Source organism: Sphaerodactylus townsendi, linkage group LG01, assembly GCF_021028975.2.
Source record: "Sphaerodactylus townsendi isolate TG3544 linkage group LG01, MPM_Stown_v2.3, whole genome shotgun sequence".
NCBI lineage: Eukaryota > Metazoa > Chordata > Lepidosauria > Squamata > Sphaerodactylidae > Sphaerodactylus > Sphaerodactylus townsendi.
Window position 1 is genome coordinate 186,761,719 of NC_059425.1, and position 19,312 is coordinate 186,781,030.

General features: G+C 48.7%; 2 protein-coding genes across 5 annotated transcripts in view; one reads left to right on the forward strand and one right to left on the reverse strand.

Annotated features, from left to right (window-relative positions):
- Positions 1-17,102, reverse strand: part of LOC125435375 (inositol 1,4,5-triphosphate receptor associated 2-like) — a 28,375-nt gene extending 11,273 nt beyond the window's left edge. For all 4 annotated transcript variants that reach the window (XM_048501587.1, XM_048501576.1, XM_048501582.1 and 1 more), the window contains exons 1-6: positions 17,007-17,102; positions 15,568-15,643; positions 15,015-15,042; positions 6,249-6,389; positions 2,115-2,246; positions 1,184-1,331 (exon numbers count right to left, since the gene is read on the reverse strand). In XM_048501587.1, the coding sequence (XP_048357544.1) occupies positions 1,184-1,331; positions 2,115-2,246; positions 6,249-6,389; positions 15,015-15,042; positions 15,568-15,643; positions 17,007-17,040 (559 nt within the window). In that variant the 5' untranslated portion in view covers positions 17,041-17,102. The remainder of the gene's footprint in view (positions 1-1,183; positions 1,332-2,114; positions 2,247-6,248; positions 6,390-15,014; positions 15,043-15,567; positions 15,644-17,006) is intronic.
- Positions 17,103-17,963: 861 nt separating this feature from the next.
- The window catches only part of LOC125438210 (phosphatidylinositol 4-phosphate 5-kinase type-1 gamma-like), a 118,524-nt gene continuing 117,175 nt past the window's right edge, over positions 17,964-19,312 (forward strand). The window contains 1 exon segment of the mRNA XM_048506478.1: positions 17,964-17,969. Coding sequence (XP_048362435.1) covers positions 17,964-17,969 — 6 coding nt within the window.

The following is a 19,312-nucleotide window of genomic DNA, read 5'->3' on the forward strand; positions in this document are numbered from 1 at the left end:
ATTTTTGTGCCTTTAGTTTTTACTTTGGTTTTTTAATCCCCCAGGGCCTTTTCTCAGTTTTTTTTTTAAAACTAGTTTTATGCTGATGTTTTTCTAGTAGTCGTTTTCACATCAGCTTTTTCCTAATGTGTAATGTTTCCATTTTTTTAAATTTTTCCAACCCACCTCTATCCCACTTTTTAATGACTGGACTGTCATCCAACCCCTCTTCCCCCAAGATGGGTGATTTCATTTTTTTTTAAAGGTCTTAAAATATTAAATAAAATAATGATATGATAACCATTTAAGCAGGTTCTCTGAATTCCCATCTTTCATTTTTAAAAAGTAAGTCTCCAGTAAGTCTCCATCCTCTTCCCTCAAGGGAATATGCTTTTCTTTATATCTGCCTCAGAAAGGAGGATAGAGACTTATGTTAAAAAAAAAAGAAAGCTGGGAATTCAGAGAACCTGCTTAAACCATCAGTACAATACTGCAGCATTATAACAACATTTTAGGGCCTTTTTAAAAAAAAGGTGGGTACTCTAACACTACCAATAATGACATCAGTAATGACAACACCCTCCCTTGGAAATATTATTTAAGGCACATACAGAAGAAAATAAACTGACTCCACGACTATAAAAATGCACATGAAGGGCAGACATATGGAAGAACCCTGACCAAATCGGTTCCAATGCTTGTGGATTGACTCCCAAGAAAATCAGGAGTAACTCAAGTACGTGGAAAAGGTCCCTATTAGGGAAAGATCAGGGTGAAAGCAATTAATTAAATAAATACAGGTAATGCAACTGTTGTCAAATACATAGTTGGGTTCATAGGTTGGAGTGGCAGCAGGAAAATGTTAGTTTTTATCCTTAGGAAAAACTGTGAATCCTTATCTTAAATAAACCAATGAACTGCAGACTTTCCTCTGGTGTATCCTGAGATACTATACACACACACGGCAAAAAAATCTTCCCAGGAAAATAGCCAATTCAGTTGGATGTACTCAGGGCTATGTGGTGCAGAGACCCAGACAGATAAAAAAAAAGTGTCACATCAAAAAATATTAAAAAGAGGCAAATATAACCATCTCCCAACTGCTCCTAGGAATTCATCCCAGTGTCAGGTGACCCTTACTCTTGAGGGCAGCCTCTGACCGTACATCAGCCAACTTTTCACACAAAGGCTGTGCCTTCTTTACCCCTGATTTCTGCCAGCTGCCGGTTCTGGGAGTTCTGTTGGATCAGCCTTTTCATCTCCTCCAACTCTGCATGCTTCCTCTGATGGTGTCTTTTCAGGTTCTCCACATGCTGCACCATCACTTCTGTGGCCCAGCTCATGCGTGCCTCCTGTGGAAGTAAGGGCAATGGGAGACAATCATGAAATCCCTGAACAGCCTTCTTGGAAGAGACCCAAGAGCTGGTTTTCAAATTCTCTTTTGCATTATGAAAACTGTGCTCATGCAGCACATCCCAGGTTGCTAAAATGGTAAAAACTCTTGCAATAATCCTGATTGGCCAATAGTCAGATGCTTAATAGTTATCACAAAATAATAATAATAAAGATTTGAACAAGTGGCATTCTGTTTCATAGCTCAGTCTTAGCCACTATGGTATGTTAGCTCTCAAAACAACAGTAGGGAGGATCCTTTTAAACAGCCACAAAGATCCAAAGCAGCTCTGTTTCTTGTACTTTTCTTGCTACAAATTAGGTCTGGTCATGTAAACCTATCAAAAAAACAGATTATAGTCCCCTTGATGGAGAACAGTTTGTATACATCATTTAGGTTCAGAGTTCTGTGCCTGTATATATTTATAGCAGATGAGCAGCAGTGACTAGGGTCAATTTTTACAAACCCGGGGGAGGTCATTCTTTGTAGGAAAAGAAAGGAGAAATGCAAAGTGCATTCATACCAGATACGTTTTTGGGTGGTGCTGAAAGCTGATTCCAAAGCTCAGCCTTGAACCTTACCTGCACTCACCTGAGAGCAAGATTTTAAACAACTGCTGTTCTCAGCATTTTCTCCCATAACAACAGCATTCAAACATTGTGCAGATAGTAGAAGAGGAGTCTTGAAGGTAATTCCTAGGTCTGCTATCATACATCCATGAGCTTTAAGCCAGAACACTGACCTGATGGACTGCTCCTAGTTTCTCTGCTGCAACGGTTGCCCGCTCGATCGCACTTGCTAAGACAGTCATGCAAACCTTCAACTGTTCAACCAGAGCCATGCACTTGGAGTCCAGACAGACCTGGCCCAGCTTCTGCAGGGATAAATCCAAAAAGGAGAAATTCTTGGGTTCATTGAACAATTGGGTCATTATAATTGGAGCCTCTATTTTGATTTCTTCATCAGACCTGAAACAGAGGAAATCCGCCTTATCCTGACGCTCCAGCTGGCTACTTGGAAATTTTTTATAATCCCTTAAGAACGAACTGGAGAACTCAAATAGCATATGTGGAGAAATATGTGGACAAATTTGTTTGGGATTAAGGCCTGATCTTTCTCCACATTTAGCTTGTAAAGTTTTTCTGTCTCGGAGTAGAAGATAAGGATGAGAGGGGAAGTCAATTGCTCCCAAGTATCACCCAAGCACCAACCATTAAAAGCTTTGGGAATGCTAATGGTAATCCTACCAAGGGACAAAGAAATGGCCAGCTCACACCTGACACCTAGAAGGGACACAGAGGCTTTAGGCTAGGGGTTAAAAGCTAGACTATATCTTCCTGGACATTTCAGGAAAGGATCATTTGACCCCCAAGGGAGTAGGAAAACAAAACAGATTAAATTCTTGGCACAGGGAGAGGGCTCCATTTTTTCAGGTCCATTTTGGCTGATTCCATCTGGAGGAAGGAGCTCTCACACCCAGGCTCCATTTTGGTGGCCATCATTGCCATGTGGAATAGACAAATGGCCGGCTTCCAGGACAAAAACTTTGAGATAATGAGAAGCTTTTAGTAAACTGTAGCTCCTAAGTTAAACATCTAGTCTTAGGACAATATCAGCTAGGCCCTGAATAGAGTGAGGAATAGTGGAATAGCATGTTTCTATGTTTCTTTTGTTTCTCCTCTCAGTCTGTTGCTGTGCCAAGAATGCTACTGAACTTTTTCCTTTTAATAAATACTTCACTACTTCAAATGTTCATAGTTGTTCTGCATAGACCTCTACCATTCAAATGCACTATTCAAAAGGGTACAGTTCAAAAAGGGGGCCAGCTGGTAACTGGAACACTAGTTCTCCAGGAGGACTCAAGCAAGGAAAGCCATCCCTGAATTACCAGTTGCTAAACAGTGAGAGACACAGGCATGGGGTAGGGCCTTAGGCCAATAATGCATAAGATGCTTGCTGCATGGTGGGGCAAATGTCTGCCAAGGCAAGATTTCTTGTACAGGCATATTTCCTCTAGCCCTGCTTTCACTTTCTACTCTCTGTGCAGCAAGCAAATCCACTTACAGCACAATTTTAATTTTGCTTCACTGCCAGAATGGGACAGATTTGCCTTGGACCTCTTCCCTCTGGCTGCAGCCAGCCTGCCTAGTTTTACCCACCGCATACTCCCTTGTGCTACCTTGCATGCTTCCCCATTGCCCTCCTTCCTGTTGCTGACTACTTCCAGCTTCTTGTCCTGCTGTATCATTTCTATTGCCCATGGCTTCCTGGCTCCTGCATATCTTTAGATTTTAAAAAATTAAATAATCATATTGATAGATAAATAAATCAATACACTAAAAATGTACAAATAATAAAACAAATCTATCAGTCCAAACACCCAATTTACCCCTGCATTTTATCAACAAACTGGGACGTCTCCAGCCTTGTAGCTTTATACACAAGCAATCAGAGATTGCAGACAACACTGGGAAAAGCCCATTGGTCTTGACCAGGGGTCGGGAACCTTTGACACTCAAAGAGCCATTTGGACCCGTTTTCCACGGGAAAAAAGAAACACTTGGAGCCGCAAATAATTTTTGACATTTAAAATAAAGATAACACTATATATATTGGGGTTTTTTTACCTTTTACTTCTATACTTTGCATTTATTTATTTATACTTTGCATTTATATCCCACCAGTCTCCCAAAGGACTCCTCGAGGGCTGCCTTATAATCAATATATGGTAAAAACATATAAAAACAGTACAAAATTACACAAAATGTAAATGCTAAAACCCTTTTTAAAAGCCAATTCTCATCGCTAGTTCCCAACAATAATTCCTGAATTGTTTTTTCTCTCCATCTTCTTATATTGCCTTTCCACTCTAATAGAAGGCACCCCACAAGGTGATCACTATTAAAACATTTGGAAGATTAAAAAAGCATTCACTCTTCAGCCCAGGGGGGTGACAGATGTTGCAGTTTCAGACGTCCCCTCACGCCCAAGGCAATTGTTAACAGAATTTAAAATACTATATAAAAATAATTCAATAAAAACATAACCCCCCCTCTCCTGCTATTTTGAAATTTCACTTTCTTTGCGCCTTCTGATAGTTTGACAAGTCCGGCCATCTTTGGCGCCCCGCTTCCAATGCTGAATGGGTGTTCTGTACCACACGGACTCCTACACGCGTTTCCAAGCGGGGCGGTTAGTGATTAGGTGGTACCCATTAGGACTGGGGCATTATTAGTATTATCAGGTAGTAGATGTCGTTATTAGGGATCAGGGAAGCGCCCGTGTAAGCAACTGCATGGCGCTTTCCTCGTCCGGGCTTCTTGTGGCCTGGGCTGCAGGGATTCGCCCTGCAGCGCTTCTGGAGCGGCTCTTTCATCGAGAGACAAAAGTTTGGCGTCCCGGCTGCAAATGGCGGCCGGAGTTGTGGGAAGCCACCCTATGGAAGGAGTGGCGGGCTCTGCTGATGCGAAGCTAAGGAAAAGAAGGTGTAGATGGCGCCGGGTGGGGCCAGCTAGCACCGCCAGGATTAGAGACTTACCCCGGGAGAGAGGAAGGAGGAGAGAGAGGAGGAAAGGCGCAACGCACGGGTTTTGCGATAGCGGCTATGGCGGCTTGGCGTTAGCGCAATCGGCGAAGCGCAGGCCCCCCCCCCAGTGAACCCTCTGAACGGGCGAGGCGGTCTCTTTGGGGGAGCTTGAACACCCAGGCTGCACTCCCTCCCCGCATTTTCCTTTTTTTGTGTTAAATAAGAAGAAGCTAAAAGGCCATTTCCGAGGAAGAGGATGGAAGAAGCCGGGCCAAACCCAACAGCTGTTTCCAAACTTCACGTGTGTGCCTCAAGGGCAGGAGCCCGGTGGTGGGGACTAAACATGGCTGCCTCTGGGAGAACAACAGCTGCCACCGGGGGTCAGCCGCTGCGGTGTGGAAAATTAAGGAACGGGTATATTCGGGTGAGGGGAGGCGGGCTAGAAACGGCCAATTGGCCAGGAGGAGTGTGGAGGAGGCGGGAGGGGCGTTTGCAGCCCATCTTCGCCAAGGGCAGCGGAGCTGTTTCCTCACAGACGTCCTGCAGGTTCGGCGGTGTCCCGGCGGCTCGGCCTGCCCTCGGCCGCTGTGCTGAGAGCTTCCTACACCCGCAAGCAGCAGGGCGGGCGAAGAGGGGGCCGGCGGCTCCGCTCATGGAGCCGCAGAACAGCGGCGGAAGAGCCGCATGCGGCTCGTGAGCCGCGGGTTCCCGACCCCTGGTCTTGACACTTGGGTTTACAACACATCAGGAGACAGACGATTGTGAACCTAAGGAGCTTAGTAAATGGCATTTCATGTTGTCTCACCATAAAAGACAATCAGTGTTCAGGCAAAGTGTACACATGCTCTGTTCAAGACTTTTAAAAAATAGTCCATCCTTTTATGTTGCTATATCAATAAAAACCTTTTGATATATCAATCGAAAGACAAAAATTAAAGAATGCAGTGAAACCAGTGAAACATGCCCCCCAGGACACAAGCAAAAAGCAGCGCTGATGGGTAATGCCTGCCCCACTGCAAACAGGGCAGTGGGCAATAATGCCAAACATACCCCAAAACAAATACTCTCCAGCCAGTTGCAGGAACCTCACTGTGTGTAATTGGTCTTAGAAAGGAAACACAAGAAGGGAAGCTGGAAGTACTTGCCCTATCAGTGGGTAATTCCTCGAGTGACCAGTGGGTGGAGTATACCACAGAGGAAGTGAGAAACTCCTTTAAGAGTTGAGTCAGCTGGGAGAGCAGCCCACTGTGGGGCAGAGCTCAGTAGTCATTGGGCACCTAGACAGCCTAGATGGCTGAACAAAGCAGTGCTTGCGGCTCAGCTAGCCTGTTCCACCACAGCATCACTGACCTGCAGCGTCACCTGGCATTCCCCCAGCTCCTGTTGAATATTCTCTTCTGCAGCATCTCTAGTCCGTTCCTCTATCTGCACTCGCTGCCTCAGTGTGAACATGTCACAGCGGAAGGCCAGAGCCAGATGGGCAAAGGCTGCCTGAAGAGGGAAGGGACACATAAAACACATAGTAGTATTAAGAAATACAGTTCAATCAGCAATCAACATCCATTCATAAACTCACCAGCAATGTTTCAAACTAATTTTGAAGAACATATTTATAGACTGGATTGGGAGAGAGAGGAGAACATATCAGAATGTGCTGCTGAATTCTGTTAATTATTTTAATTTGGGGGTGGGGTTTGATGGAGTATTTTGTTCTTGAATCTTCCTGGTCCTGTTGGTGCCATTCCAGCAGATATTCCAGCAATAGTTTCATAAGAAAGTCAAGTTACCTGGTGCATGGGGACGTCATCCATTAAAGTGATGGTGTCATGATTGGTTCTCCCTCTGTATCGGACAGCGAAGATGAAAGCAGCCTACCACACACCCTTGTAAATCCCCTCACTGACAGCGAAGGACTGTTTTAGGAGTAGAGGCGTGAGAGCAGCTGTTCATCAAAAGAGGATGAACCAGCTGTTGATCCAGAGTCCTCTGTGGGGTCCTCGAAGTTAGGACTTTCTCAGAGTCCACCCTCAGCACCCCACACAAACAGTCCACCCCTTTAGAGCAGTGTCACCAACGGTTACGCCTTGAATTAGCTGAGCGTAGACAATCAGATCGACTGGCTGTTCGTCATTTGTAAGTTACTAGCAGGACCAGCTCCCTGAAGCAACATTCCTCCAGAATTTCTGCCCTCACGCTGATAAGAGATAGCTCACAGCCAGTGCATTTTTGCAGAAGGTCATTCATCACCTCGATGGCTACTCTGCTTTGGTTCTGTGGATTGCTCAGAAAAGCCTGCTTTCTGGTAATGACACTTGGACTTTGCCCCCTGGACCTGCTTTTTGGACTTGTGTTTTGGATTGTAACGACCTGGTGGACTCGTGAGCTTGCTTACTGGTTCTCAGATTGAACTCCAACCAGTGCCTCGTCTGGTGCCTTAAAAGACATTTCTGACCTGTGTTTAACCTGAAGTAAATATCTATCAGTTGCACACTGTCTTCTGTCTGTCCTTGACAGTCAGCCCGTGACAGATGAGAAGTTCTTCCAGACTTCACTAGGGGGCTAGTCATTCTTCACACTTGTGTGAATCTGACTTTGAGGCCAAGGGTTGTCGCTAGGATCAGGAAAATGCATGGCCAGATTTTGGATAGGGAAAACTTCTCTTATTCATCAGCAATGTTGTCATCACTTCTCCCTAGTAGGTGCTAATAACAGTATGCAACCACATTCCAGACAGCTCTGAAAGTTGCAATGGATTAGAGTCAATGGGGTAGATCTAACCATCCTCCCGTCACCTTCCTCCCACCTTGTAATCTTCCCTCCAACTTCAGTGGCAGTTCATCCAATGGAAGAGTTGCTTAGGTTGGAGAAAGGCTTCAAACTTTAGCCAAAAGGAAAGGTGGGGGTATATATATTTTAATTAATAAACTTTTCTCTGTGGAGTGGTAGGACAGGAGTAGGAGCCACCTACTGTTTCCCTTCCATCCAGTAGGATCCAATGATGTCTTTCCATAAAGTCTTCCTTTGACAAGAAGTCTTTGTACATCACAGAAAGGCTTAGCAAAATAGAGTCACTGGATCCATTCCAGTGTCCTTGCTAGTTGGGGGAAAATGGACTTTTCAAACAACATGTTATAATTTAAGTTCAAAGAAAATGTGATGTCCCTGAAATACAAGAATTTCATTTGTAAGAAGACAACCTGGAAAAAATACCTGGAAAAAAGCATTTGGAGTATGATATGAATGGAACAGAAATTATTTACACACACTGGAACACAGGGCGTCACCATCTTTTACAAGACAGGCACAAATCTCATGGTCAGCTTGACGTTGCCCAATGGTATCAGTTTCTCTGATTAAGGATTCATATTTCCCACCACAAAGCCCCAAGAACGACTGCTGATAATAATTGATTTCCATCTTACTGCTGAAAGGTGGATATCAATTATTATCAGCAGTAGCTATTGGTGTAGTCGTGCCGCGAGGTCAGCGCAAGAACGAGACGAGACGCGGTGATAACATCTGGTGGAGAGCGCCAGCAGCAAAGGAGCCGCCGGGTGAATCCCCAGTGTTCCTTTGAAGCTTTAGCTCTCCCGGCGTGCTGGTTCCTGGCACCTTTTATTATGATTCTAAGCGGGGCGTGTAGAAGAGCATGGAACGGGGAAATCCGGGAGAGTGGGAGAAGCCGTGGAGACTGAGAGGAGATCATCATGTGATGCATGGATCTCACCTGGCTGCTACGCGGCGGAGAGGAGCATCAGCGTCTTGCCAGCCTAATCCTCACCTGGGGCGCAAGACTCATTGTCCCGCTTTGTCTGGGACGCCTCAAAGTGGTTGTGAGCCAGGTGGTTCATGCGACCCGGGTGACTCCATCGAGGGGTGAGGAGTGGGGAGCCGGGTAAGCGACCAGAAGACTGCAGGAGCCTGCGTGCCAGCTTGCTCTACTTACTTAGCGCTAAGCTGGGTCAGCAGCTCATCCCCTACATCTCCTCCTTTTACATTTAGAAGGGAGGCCTCTAACTGCGTTAGGGGCGATTTAAGCGGGACTTCGCCTCGCCTCACGCCGGCTTGGCCAAGCTGGCTTGCCGAGCTGCTTGTGCACAACATACTAGAACTTGTTCTGCAAATGTAAGGGAAAGTCGAGGGGTTTTTACATTACATGCCAGGCAGGCAATATTAGATATACATTGAATGTGAAACAAAGATCCGGCGATGAGGCACACAATCAAGCCAATGCAGAGCTGTACAATAGCATTCTTAACTATCCCTCTCGCAGCCAGCTGGCCCAGAGGGCTGGACCACCAAAGTGGGGCAAAAGAAGCGCCATACTTTCAGATTAGCTACCCAACATCTTGCAGTGTCTACGTGACTTTCATATGAATCAAAATGGGAAATTATCAGAAAGATTAAAACAACAGCCATATCATGCTAAGCATTCTCACAACCTTGGTGATGCACAACAACAAATAATCAATAGCATGCACGATTATCTAAAAATCGCTTTGACGGTTCACCTGCTGCTCGGAGGCCAGAGCATCCAGAGCAATGGAGGTGGAGTTGATGGATTCTCTAGGTGAGGCACAAGGCCAGCCGGCCAATGAGTGTACTTAGCGCTGTAAGGAAGCGAGTCCGGGACTCCTAATTAGGGAAGTCGCCTGAGGGATGACTTAACTCCTGGCTTCGAGAGGAGCGAAAAAGCCGCTGCCGGCCCGGCAAGAGGGGTCGAGGGGCAGAGGGAGCTGGGCGGCGACAAGGCGTCCGGCTCCCGGAGTGGAGCCTGGAAGGCAGGACGCATGGTTGAGGCTGCTAAGGCAACAGAGAGTCCCGCAGAAAAGCTGAGCAGGGATGTAGTTGGAAAGTTCTCTCCCCGCAAGTCCAGAAATCCAAACCCCTTTGGGGAGTTAAAGACATTTCCCCGCGACATCGGGGAATGTCCTCCGTGGCCTACGCAGACAGTTCCAATTGGCCGAAAGCCGGTGAATGGGCCCGGTCGGTCTCCTCGCCTTGTCACCGCCCGGTACGCGGGCTAAGTATTGGACTGTGGATTGGCTTACAGTCTTGGTGACAAGGGAGAGAGCGCCGGCCGGGAGGGTTTGGACTGACGGGTCCCCAGTCAGGCCATATGCAGAGTACTCTGATGGATGAAGCATTCATAAAGGGGCTTTGTAATTGTGACTCCGCAGACTCGGCTAAAGGAAGTCTCCAGGGGCTTCTGCGGTAAACGGGGAGCAGGCAGGAGCCCAGCAGGCTCCCCGGAATTCTGTGGTACTGGCCCAGGCAGGCCGGACGAAGCGCTGGCAGCGGACAGCAAACCGCTTCCCAGATGCTGGCTCTGGTCACAAGCTTCGTCAGGGGCGGGCCGACTGCCACTGGCAGGAGGCAAGTAGAGCAGGCAAAGGATGGTGGCCGGAAGTTGGCAGTGATGATTGCAAAGCAGACGCTGGGCACAGAGGTTCTCGAGCGCCCTCCTCGGGGTGGCCTTGCCATGAAAGCAGCTCTTGAAGCTTGGCTGGCGGTTGCTGGCTTGATTCCCCAGGTCATCATCCGGGTCCTTGATCGACTGCCGCGGCGCTGAGGCCGCTGGCCGGATCCTCCAGAGAGATGCGCTCCATCCTCCGGATGGGGTTGTTTTCCTCCTGGTGCCAACCTACGGGCTGGCCTGTCATGGCGAAGCCGGGATCCGTTGGTGAGGATCTGTAGGAAGAAGAATGTCAATATGATTCATCCCAGGGCGGCGTTCCGTTGAGGCCCGGCTGGTGAGATCCTCAGAAGATCGTTCCATCTCGAGGATGGGGTTGTTTTCCTCCTGGCGCCATTCCATGGGCTGGCCTGTCATGGCGGTCCGGGATCCACAGGAATCTGTAGGAAGAAGGACTGAAACACACCCCTTCCCCGGAGTTATAGGAGGGGCGGGTCCTGCCAGGCTTGAGAGCCCGATGGCGGGAGGTCAAAATCAGAAGCCTTTTGTTGGATTTAGGTGTTTGATATAAAGATCTACTATATCACGGAAGGCTTATCTTGCAGCCTGTGTGCCAAGGGTTTGCTTTTAATGCAGTCTACTGGGGCCACCCACTCCTCTTTCTTTTTTAGGGATTGTTTGACAGGAAGAGGGCAGAGGGTAGAAGCTGCATCCTGATGGAAGTTGGCTTCCAGAGCGCCATCCTGGTAAAGCAGCCAAAGCGTAGGGTCCGGTGCCTCGAGGGAGGAGGGGGCAAGCCCGGACCCTGGGGAATTGTGGGTATGCGGCGCTAATTTGCAACACAAAAGGGACTTTGGGAGCGCTTTTGGGGAATTGACTTGGTACATCAGGGAGTAAAGGCATGATTAGGCAATAGGGGTGGATTTCTACAATAATACAAGGGGAGGGCTTTTCTTCGCAGAGTGGGGATTGCACTTACTGTGACTTTGGTGGTTAACGCAGGAAGGCTGGAGTGGTGCAAAATTTGTAATCAATTATCTTGGGGGAGATAAGCTGTTCGCCGGTGACCGCTCCTTTAAGGGCGGTTTCAGCTAAGCCGCCTGGCCTTGAACGTGGTATTGGTAAAGTTGCCAGGCGCTTAGGCGCAGCCATAACCCAAAACAGGCTTGGTTATTAGTACAATAATGGTGGCAGCCCCTTTTTTAACTCTGGGGCCTGGTCCTGGCAGTGCTGGGCGTACCATTGCGGACCGGGGCCCATAGATTTTAATCCAGGGAGGGGCCAGTCAGCCACCTGGCCCTCCACGCCTTTGCTGGTTGGAAAAAAATAGAGGGGAAGAGAAAAGGAAAAAAGGGGGAATAGTTTCTTTGCAGAAGCTTCGAGGATGAGTTCAAGGCAACTGAATTAGTGGATCAATGATCTGTGTGATGGGCTTATCCATCCCAGACTAGGGTTGTTTTGACCTGGCTCATGAGGTCCCTTCCCCAGAGATTGACATGGATGTCCAGAACGATGGGGCGGACTGTGAGCTGCCAGCTCGAGCCCTGGGCTGTGGACCCGTGGAGGGCTACGGATGCTCCGTCTCAAGCCCGGTTTGTTTTCCCACCAATCAGATGTCGCGGACAGGTCTCGCTTGGCCACTGGTTTCAGGCCACCTCGGGCTGCTCTGATGATCGGTCAATACATCAGCTGAAATTGTCCACCTTTCAGGCTCCTTGAACAGACATTGCCCTCCATGGTGAGCTCCAGATCTGGCGGTTGAGCTCCCGATGGAGGTGTTTCAACCGCTGCGACAGGGAAGCTGGCTGGCGCCTCTGATGGCTGCCGGGCTCCTCGTGGCCTTTATTAGGCGGCCGATGGCGGGCATGGCAGCGATGGGGCAGGAGGGATCAGCTGTGCGCAGCTGGTTCCGCTACGGGCAACTCCTGGCGGGATGTTCTGGGCCCAGGACTTGGAGATGTCAGATGTGTCCCCTGGTGCGTGGAGTCACCAGTTACTCCGGGAGACGATATGAACAATCCCCTGTTCAGCGGGCGGAGGCCTTTGGCAGCAATTCAGCCCAATGGTCCCGTTAGGGATGGGGTCGCCATACTGGGTTGGAGGCCATCGGCGAAAGGACCTCGCGGGGAACTTGAAGCTGAGATGTATGGGCTGGGTGCAATGGAGCCGAGATGCCACGAAAGGAGGGGGGTGGCTTGGGTGCGGGTCTTGGTGTTTGGGCCTGTTCCCAGTACTCTCCTTCTTGGTCCTGGGCTGGGGAGATGCCCGGCGCTGAAGCTCTCCGACCGGGCAGTCAGCTTCTCCAGTGGCAGCCTTTCTGGCACCGGGGGGGCATCGGGTTTTGGCTGGCCTCGGGGCCTTCGCCTCTTTGGGAGGACCACTCCTCCATCGGGATTGTAGAAGCCCCCCCCCGCCACTGGCTGCCTACAATTCGCATCTCCAGAAGTGTCCTGACCTGCCGCACTAAAGCAATCATCCTGGGGAGGGCTGTCTCCGGCGGTGGAGAGTGCTTTCGCGGGCGAGGGAGAGGTTAGCTTGGTGGGCTGAGGATCCGATGTCCTGGCAAGCCTTAAGCATGTCGGCCAGTTCAGGGTCTTTGCTCAGGCCCGTGATTACTCTGCGGCACTACCAGTGGAGGGGCGCTCTCCTTGGCTTAGGCGAGGAGCCTTTCCGCTTTGGGCCTCCTCGCCATCTTCTACCTGCCTCTTGAGAGACTCCTGGAAGCCTGTTCACCAATTCAGCGTTATTAGGGCTCTTGGGGTTTTACCGATGCTTAGGCGGAGAAACTTTGAGTTGGTTGTCGCCGCACAGGGAACCTTGATGAATGCCTTGGCAAGTAGGCTTATTCCAGAAGGCGCACTCGCAAGGGTATTTCTGGCAGGACAATCTGATCGCTAGGGGTTGGCGAAGGCATCAAGCCGTCAGTTAAGTTGCTGGCGGTGTAGGCCACCGAGGCCTCGGTATGCCCCCCCCAGCTAAAACATTGCTGGCCCGGAACTTCAGCCTTCCCCAGATCACATATTGTGCAGGGCTCAAAAGCATGGTACGCGAAGGTGGTCTTCCAGTCATCCGCCGAACCATTGTGGGTGATTCCCTTGTGACTGCTTCCAGCATGCCTCTCACATAGGGGCTGGTGGACTCCCTCATGTCCCGCAGATCACTTCTGGCGGAGCTCCGGTGAGGGGATGTTATAGCCTAAAGAGGCTGGTAATCTCGACACCTCGGCCGACATCAATGCCATCCTCGCATCCGGTATCCGTGGAAGTATGAACGGGGGCGCATAGAAGGCGCAGGATATCGGCATCACCGCCTTCCGCCAGGGTCTTCCTTTTAGCGAGTAGTCGAAGTGGCTTTACACGCTCTGGGCGCAGGGTTTTCGAAACCGCGCCGCCATTACGTGGCGCTGACGGAGGTGCTATGGCTTCCAGAAAATGAAGGCGGAGCAGTGGGAGGGGGCGCTTCGAGCCAAAGGAGAATTTGAAGCTGAGGCAGGGAGCAAAGGGGGGCAGAAGGAGGACAGGCGCCCAATTTGGGGAGGATAGAGAAGAAATTCGGGGGGTGAAACTGGAAGCTGGAAGGAGCGCTCCAAAGGGAGGGCGATCTACAGCAAGGGGAGCCATAGACCTGCAGGCTGGGATGGCTTACATAACACTGTATCTCCACGCCAGTAAGCAGTGACATCGCTAGCCCAAGGCTCTCAGGCAGCGCTAAGAGTGCGCTCGATGTTTTCCCAATCACTGCGATTCCAATGTCCCCCCTCCGGGTACCATGGACATTGAGCTTCAATCTCCTCAACCACCTGGCGCAGCTCCCTCTCTTTATGGAGACCCTGCCTGCATTTGGCTAAGCGGCTTTAGGTTCGTTAACGTGCTTGTCGCATAAGCCCCGCTTTTGCAAGCTCCCATACTTACCCGGATGTTCCGTCCCGGACGAGAGAGTGTCCTAGGACTCGGTCCCCTGACGCGCCGATCCAGCCGGAGCCGGGCGACACCGGGCGTGGGTTCCCTGGATCGCCTCGGCCAGCGACATCGGCACCGCGCCCTTTCCCCTGCGGCTTAATGCTTAAGAGGGGTGGAGGTTCGAGGATCTCCCGGTTTCGGCACCAGCTTGTAGTCGCGGCTGCCAGGTCAGCAAGAAGCGTAGACGAGACGCCGAGACCGCGGTGATAACATTCTCCGGTGGAGATGCGCCAGCAGCGGGAGCCGCCGGGTGTCCATGTTCCTAGCTTACTCTCCTCGGCTGCGCTGGTTCCTCTTTCTGGCACCTTTTATTATGATTCCCAGCGGGGCGCAGAAGAGGCGGAACGGGGAAACTGGGAGGAAGCTGGAGAGCGGGAGACTGAGAGATCATCATGTGATGCATGATCTCACCTGGCTGCTACGTGCGGAGAGGAGCATCAGCGTCTGGGCCTAATCCTCACCTGGGGGCAAGACCATTGTCCCTTTGTCTGGGACGCCCGGTGGTTGTGAGCCAGGTGGTTCATGACCCGTGACTCATCGTGGGGTGAGGAGTGGGGGAGCGGTGCGACCAGAAGACCGTAGGAGCGTCGGTGTGCCAGCGCTCTACTTACGGCGCTGCTGGGTCAGCAGCTCATCCCTACAATTGGCTTGTTAAGAAGCTTTAGAATATTTCACAAAATAGCTCAAAACTGTGCACAAACGAAACATTCAACACCCAGCCTCCTAGGGATAGAAGCTCACCTCCACATCCTGCTCTGTCAAAGCTGCCCTGCAAAGGAAAAGAGTACAGAGCTATCAAGGATAAGACGGACATAGCAAGGCATAGACAGCAGAGCAGAATCAAGGATTTGTGGTTTCCAACCTGGGTAACCTCACCCAGGGACTGAAACTGTATTGAAGCAGTAGGGGACAATCACTGTGCTATCCTTGTTTCTCCTATTTGTAGAACCTCTGAACAAAAGAGCCATGTGAGAGTAGTTCTGATCAGGTGAAAAGACAGCAAGATTTCAGAGTCAGTATTAGCCCTAGGTATACAAACAAACGGCTCTGACGTGGCAAGACTTGCAGTGGCTCAAGCTTCATTTGCTAGGGTTAATGCATACAGCAATTGGTTTGCAGCTGGGTTTAAAATAATTTTAACTCACGACAACTATGAAATTTTGGCATCTTTTTATGGAGCAATTTTTGCTCATGTGAAATGAACAGTGGGATGAAATCAGGGGAAGGAAAACAACAGATCTGGAAAATATGGTGTTTTGGAACATTCCTCCTTCTACATATGAAAAGTTCCTACCTGTGCAGGCCCAGCCTTTCCAGAACAGAAAGCTCCATCACTGAGGTAGTCAGTTGGTCTTTAAAGGGATCTGGATCTACACAGAGAAAAACAAAGATTAGCCGATAAACAGAGTACAAACTGGAACTATACGGAAGACAATACAATACTTTTGCTAGTCTTGTAAGATTTATTGGTTTCTAGGTTGAAAAAGCATGGCAGACTAAGGTGGAAAGAAGCAAAGATCCAGTCTGACGTGGTCTTTTATATTCTTCTTCCTCACTGCTGTCAGAAGGTGTTTATAGCCAAGATCCAGGTTCAGATGGACAACAAATAAAGTTCCAACAATTGTGAAAGTGGACTGAATGTGCATTATTCTGCATGTGTGGAAGGGGCCTAAGGAAGGTTCAAGAAGGATAGATGGGTCCGCCATAATTTACAAACCACCTTAACCCTTTTCTGAATACCAAGGCTAATTTGCCTCACAAAGTTCTTCCAGTTTAAGGTAATCCAATTTTTGTGCCAAGAAAAGCTTAGTTCTGCATTCAAGAATACACCATGGAATGTATTTATTTATTTAAATATTTATACCTACCTTTCCTCTTGGCTCAAAGCAGCACATTTCTATTAATTGAATAATTTATTCTACTCTTTTTTACTATTTTGCATAATTTATACTGCATGGGCTGATTCTGGGCACTAGTTAAACCTTATTTAACCAAACCACTGGTTTCTGACATTTGAGTGGATATTGCCTATTTACTATAAATAAATAGATAGATAGATAGATAGATAGATAGAGAGAGAGAGAGAGAGAGAGAGAGAGAGAGAGAGAGAGAGAGAGAGAGAGAGAGAGAGATAGATAGATAGATAGATAGATAGATAGATAGATAGATAGATAGATAGATAGATAGATAGATAGATAGATAGATAGATAGATAGATAGAGAGAGAGAGAGAGAGAGAGAGAGAGAGAGAGAGAGAGAGAGAGAGAGAGAGAGAGAGAGAGAGATGTATGTTCAGGATAATTTGGCAGGATTTTTACATTTATACAGAACTGAAGCAAATACAATTCTGGATACTTCTTCACAAACAATGTGAATTCTGATGAAGTGAGCTTTGACTCACAAAAACGTTTAGCCTGGAAACTTTGTGGATGTTATTGGCCTCAAATTTTGTTCTGCCACAACAGGCTAATGTGGCTATCCACCTGAAGCTATCCTATATAAAAGCTTATCTGGGTGCATTTTCCTAGATCTATTAATCTAGTTAAATGGACTAAGACCACATCTGCATCTCATGGCTATTGCCGATCTGTAGTGAAAAGAAAGAGAACAAAATTGGGGGAGAGAGCTGAGGGGGAGAGACTGGAAGATAGAAAGAACATTAAAAGAAAGCTAGGTGGATAAAGTTGGAAAGCAGGCCAATAACAGAAGCAGTGGCAAAAGCTCACCCACCAACCTTCATCGCTATTACCACTATCTTCACAGTGCATGGCAAGTTCTCTGCTCCGTGTGCTTTTCCTCTTTGCTTGCTCTTGGATTCTTACAGCACTGAACTGCAAAAGGAGAAGAAAAACCACAGGCAATGCCAATGTAGACTCCCCTAAGGCAAGGCAGTGAATTTTAGAATATCCTAGAGGAAGGCAGTGATGTCAGAAACAGAGACATTGTTCTCACATCTTACTGGGAGGATAGCTTTAGTGAACAGACATAGGCATATCCCTTCTATGGAGTATGTGCCTGGATATCCATTTAAGAGACAAGTCTTAGGCCATTTCTGCATATACAGCTTACTACAGATTTTCCCAGTGGTCAAACATTGGCCGTTTCCGCATGGAGGCGGAAGGGGTTGGGTCGGCCGAACGGGTCCCAGATCATCGGTGACTTTATCGCACAGAGCTGCGCCAGCCGTCAGATCGATTTCAGTCGTCTCTGGCGGTCCTCCGGCATGTCGCCGAGGCCAGGGGACACGCCCCCCTGCCCTGCGCGACCGCTCCAGAGTCGCAGGGCAAAGGAGGCGTGTCCCCAGGCCCCGGCAATGTGCCGGAGGGCCGCAGGACAGGTAAGTCGCCTGGTCGTGGGGGGAGGGAAGGCGCCTGGAAGCTGCTGCCGTTCGCACGGCAGCGGCTCCAAGCCGCTGTTTCCCATAAACCTCGCTTGCCAAGCGAAGTTGGGAAACAACGGCTTCGCGCTGGTTGGGCGGCGCGAGGGCGGCCCGGCTGCGAAGCAGCTGCGTCCCCTGTGCGAATGGCTCCCTGGGGACGGCGCCATAATCCGCCCGTGCAGAAAGGGCTATTGTGTCTTGGAAATGTTTTTTGAGAAATTATTCAGCACACTTCCTTTCTCCCTGTGATTTTGGGGTCTCACCCGTCAATTGTATTTATTCCACACAGTACTGCTGAAACCATTATTCCTGATGGTGGTGAGTGATGTGTCATCTGTGGCACAAAAAACCCCATTCACCTTTTTTTTCTTTTGCACAGGAGATCTTATGTTACTGTGCAGCTACATTTTGAAGTCGCAATTCAAAAATGTCTCAGCCTCCATTTCTACTGCTGAGAACTACCAGCCTAAAATGGAAGCCAAAATAACTCCTAGTGCAGGCACCATTTCCTGAAGAAACAAAAACATTACACCTCCCCCCCCTCACACACACACACAAAGAACCAAATTTTTTGGGCAAATTAGAGCTGCAGTAATGCACAATGATTACTATGGCAGTCGCTTGTCAATTTCCTCTTGAAAAAAAGCAACTTCCCTTGTGAATTTCACTCACTCCTAACTACCAACACAGTGTATCTTGCCTTAAAGTTAAATCCAAATTCAAGATGAAATTGACAAAGATGATATAATTAACCTGGTTTGTGTCTGCGCCCTAACTTTATCTTGTAATTCAATATAACAAAGTTAAAAAAATGCTTTCAGAAACGGACGAGGGGGAGGAGAAAATGGCTGAAGAGGAGGTTGGGCAACTACACTGGGGCAAGGTTGAAGGCCAGGTATTTGGTGGGGCAGAGAAATAAAGACAATTTCAATATGATCACATGCTGAAAAGAAGCTGGCTTAAAAATTGATTTTTTAAAAAATCGTGGTAAATGTGCTCAGAAAACCAATGGAGGAAAAATGAAGAAAAAAGAACCAAATGGAGAAAAAATGTGCAGAATTCAAAGTAGATAATATAGCATTTGCTCAAGATACTTTGTAAACAACTCATGCAAAAAGGGCCTCAATAGGGTGGTACATGGTCAATTCCAGTCTGCAAGGGGACAGCCTAGAGAACATTCTGAAAGCACCTCATGTAGTTCCATGTCTGAAGCTAAGCTAGTCTGAGCATGATTGATTGGGACCTAAGATGGAAGTCACTTGGAGCTTCTTATTTAGAGTAACTCAATAAAGGTACGACAGTCCTATCCACTCTCACTTTGGCCGTTTCCGCACTGGCAATGAATGGCGGCCTGGAGACGGTAAAAACGCCATCTCCAGGCCGCCATTCGCACGGGCATGAAGCTGCAACGCAGTCACGCTTCCCTTGCGCCGCTTCCTGCCTGAAGCTGAAGTTTCCCCAGAGCCTCTTCCCAGCGCTCTTTTAGGGGAAACGCTATGCTGCGTGAAGCCGCTGCTGAGCTTAACGGTAGCAGCTTCACGGGCGCCCCCCCCCGCCTGGAGCATCTTTGCTTGTCCCCATTCCTCCGTCGACATCGCCGGTGTTTGGGGATGCTTCCCTGCCCTGCGCCGCTGGAGCAGGCGCGCAGGGCCAGGGGGGCG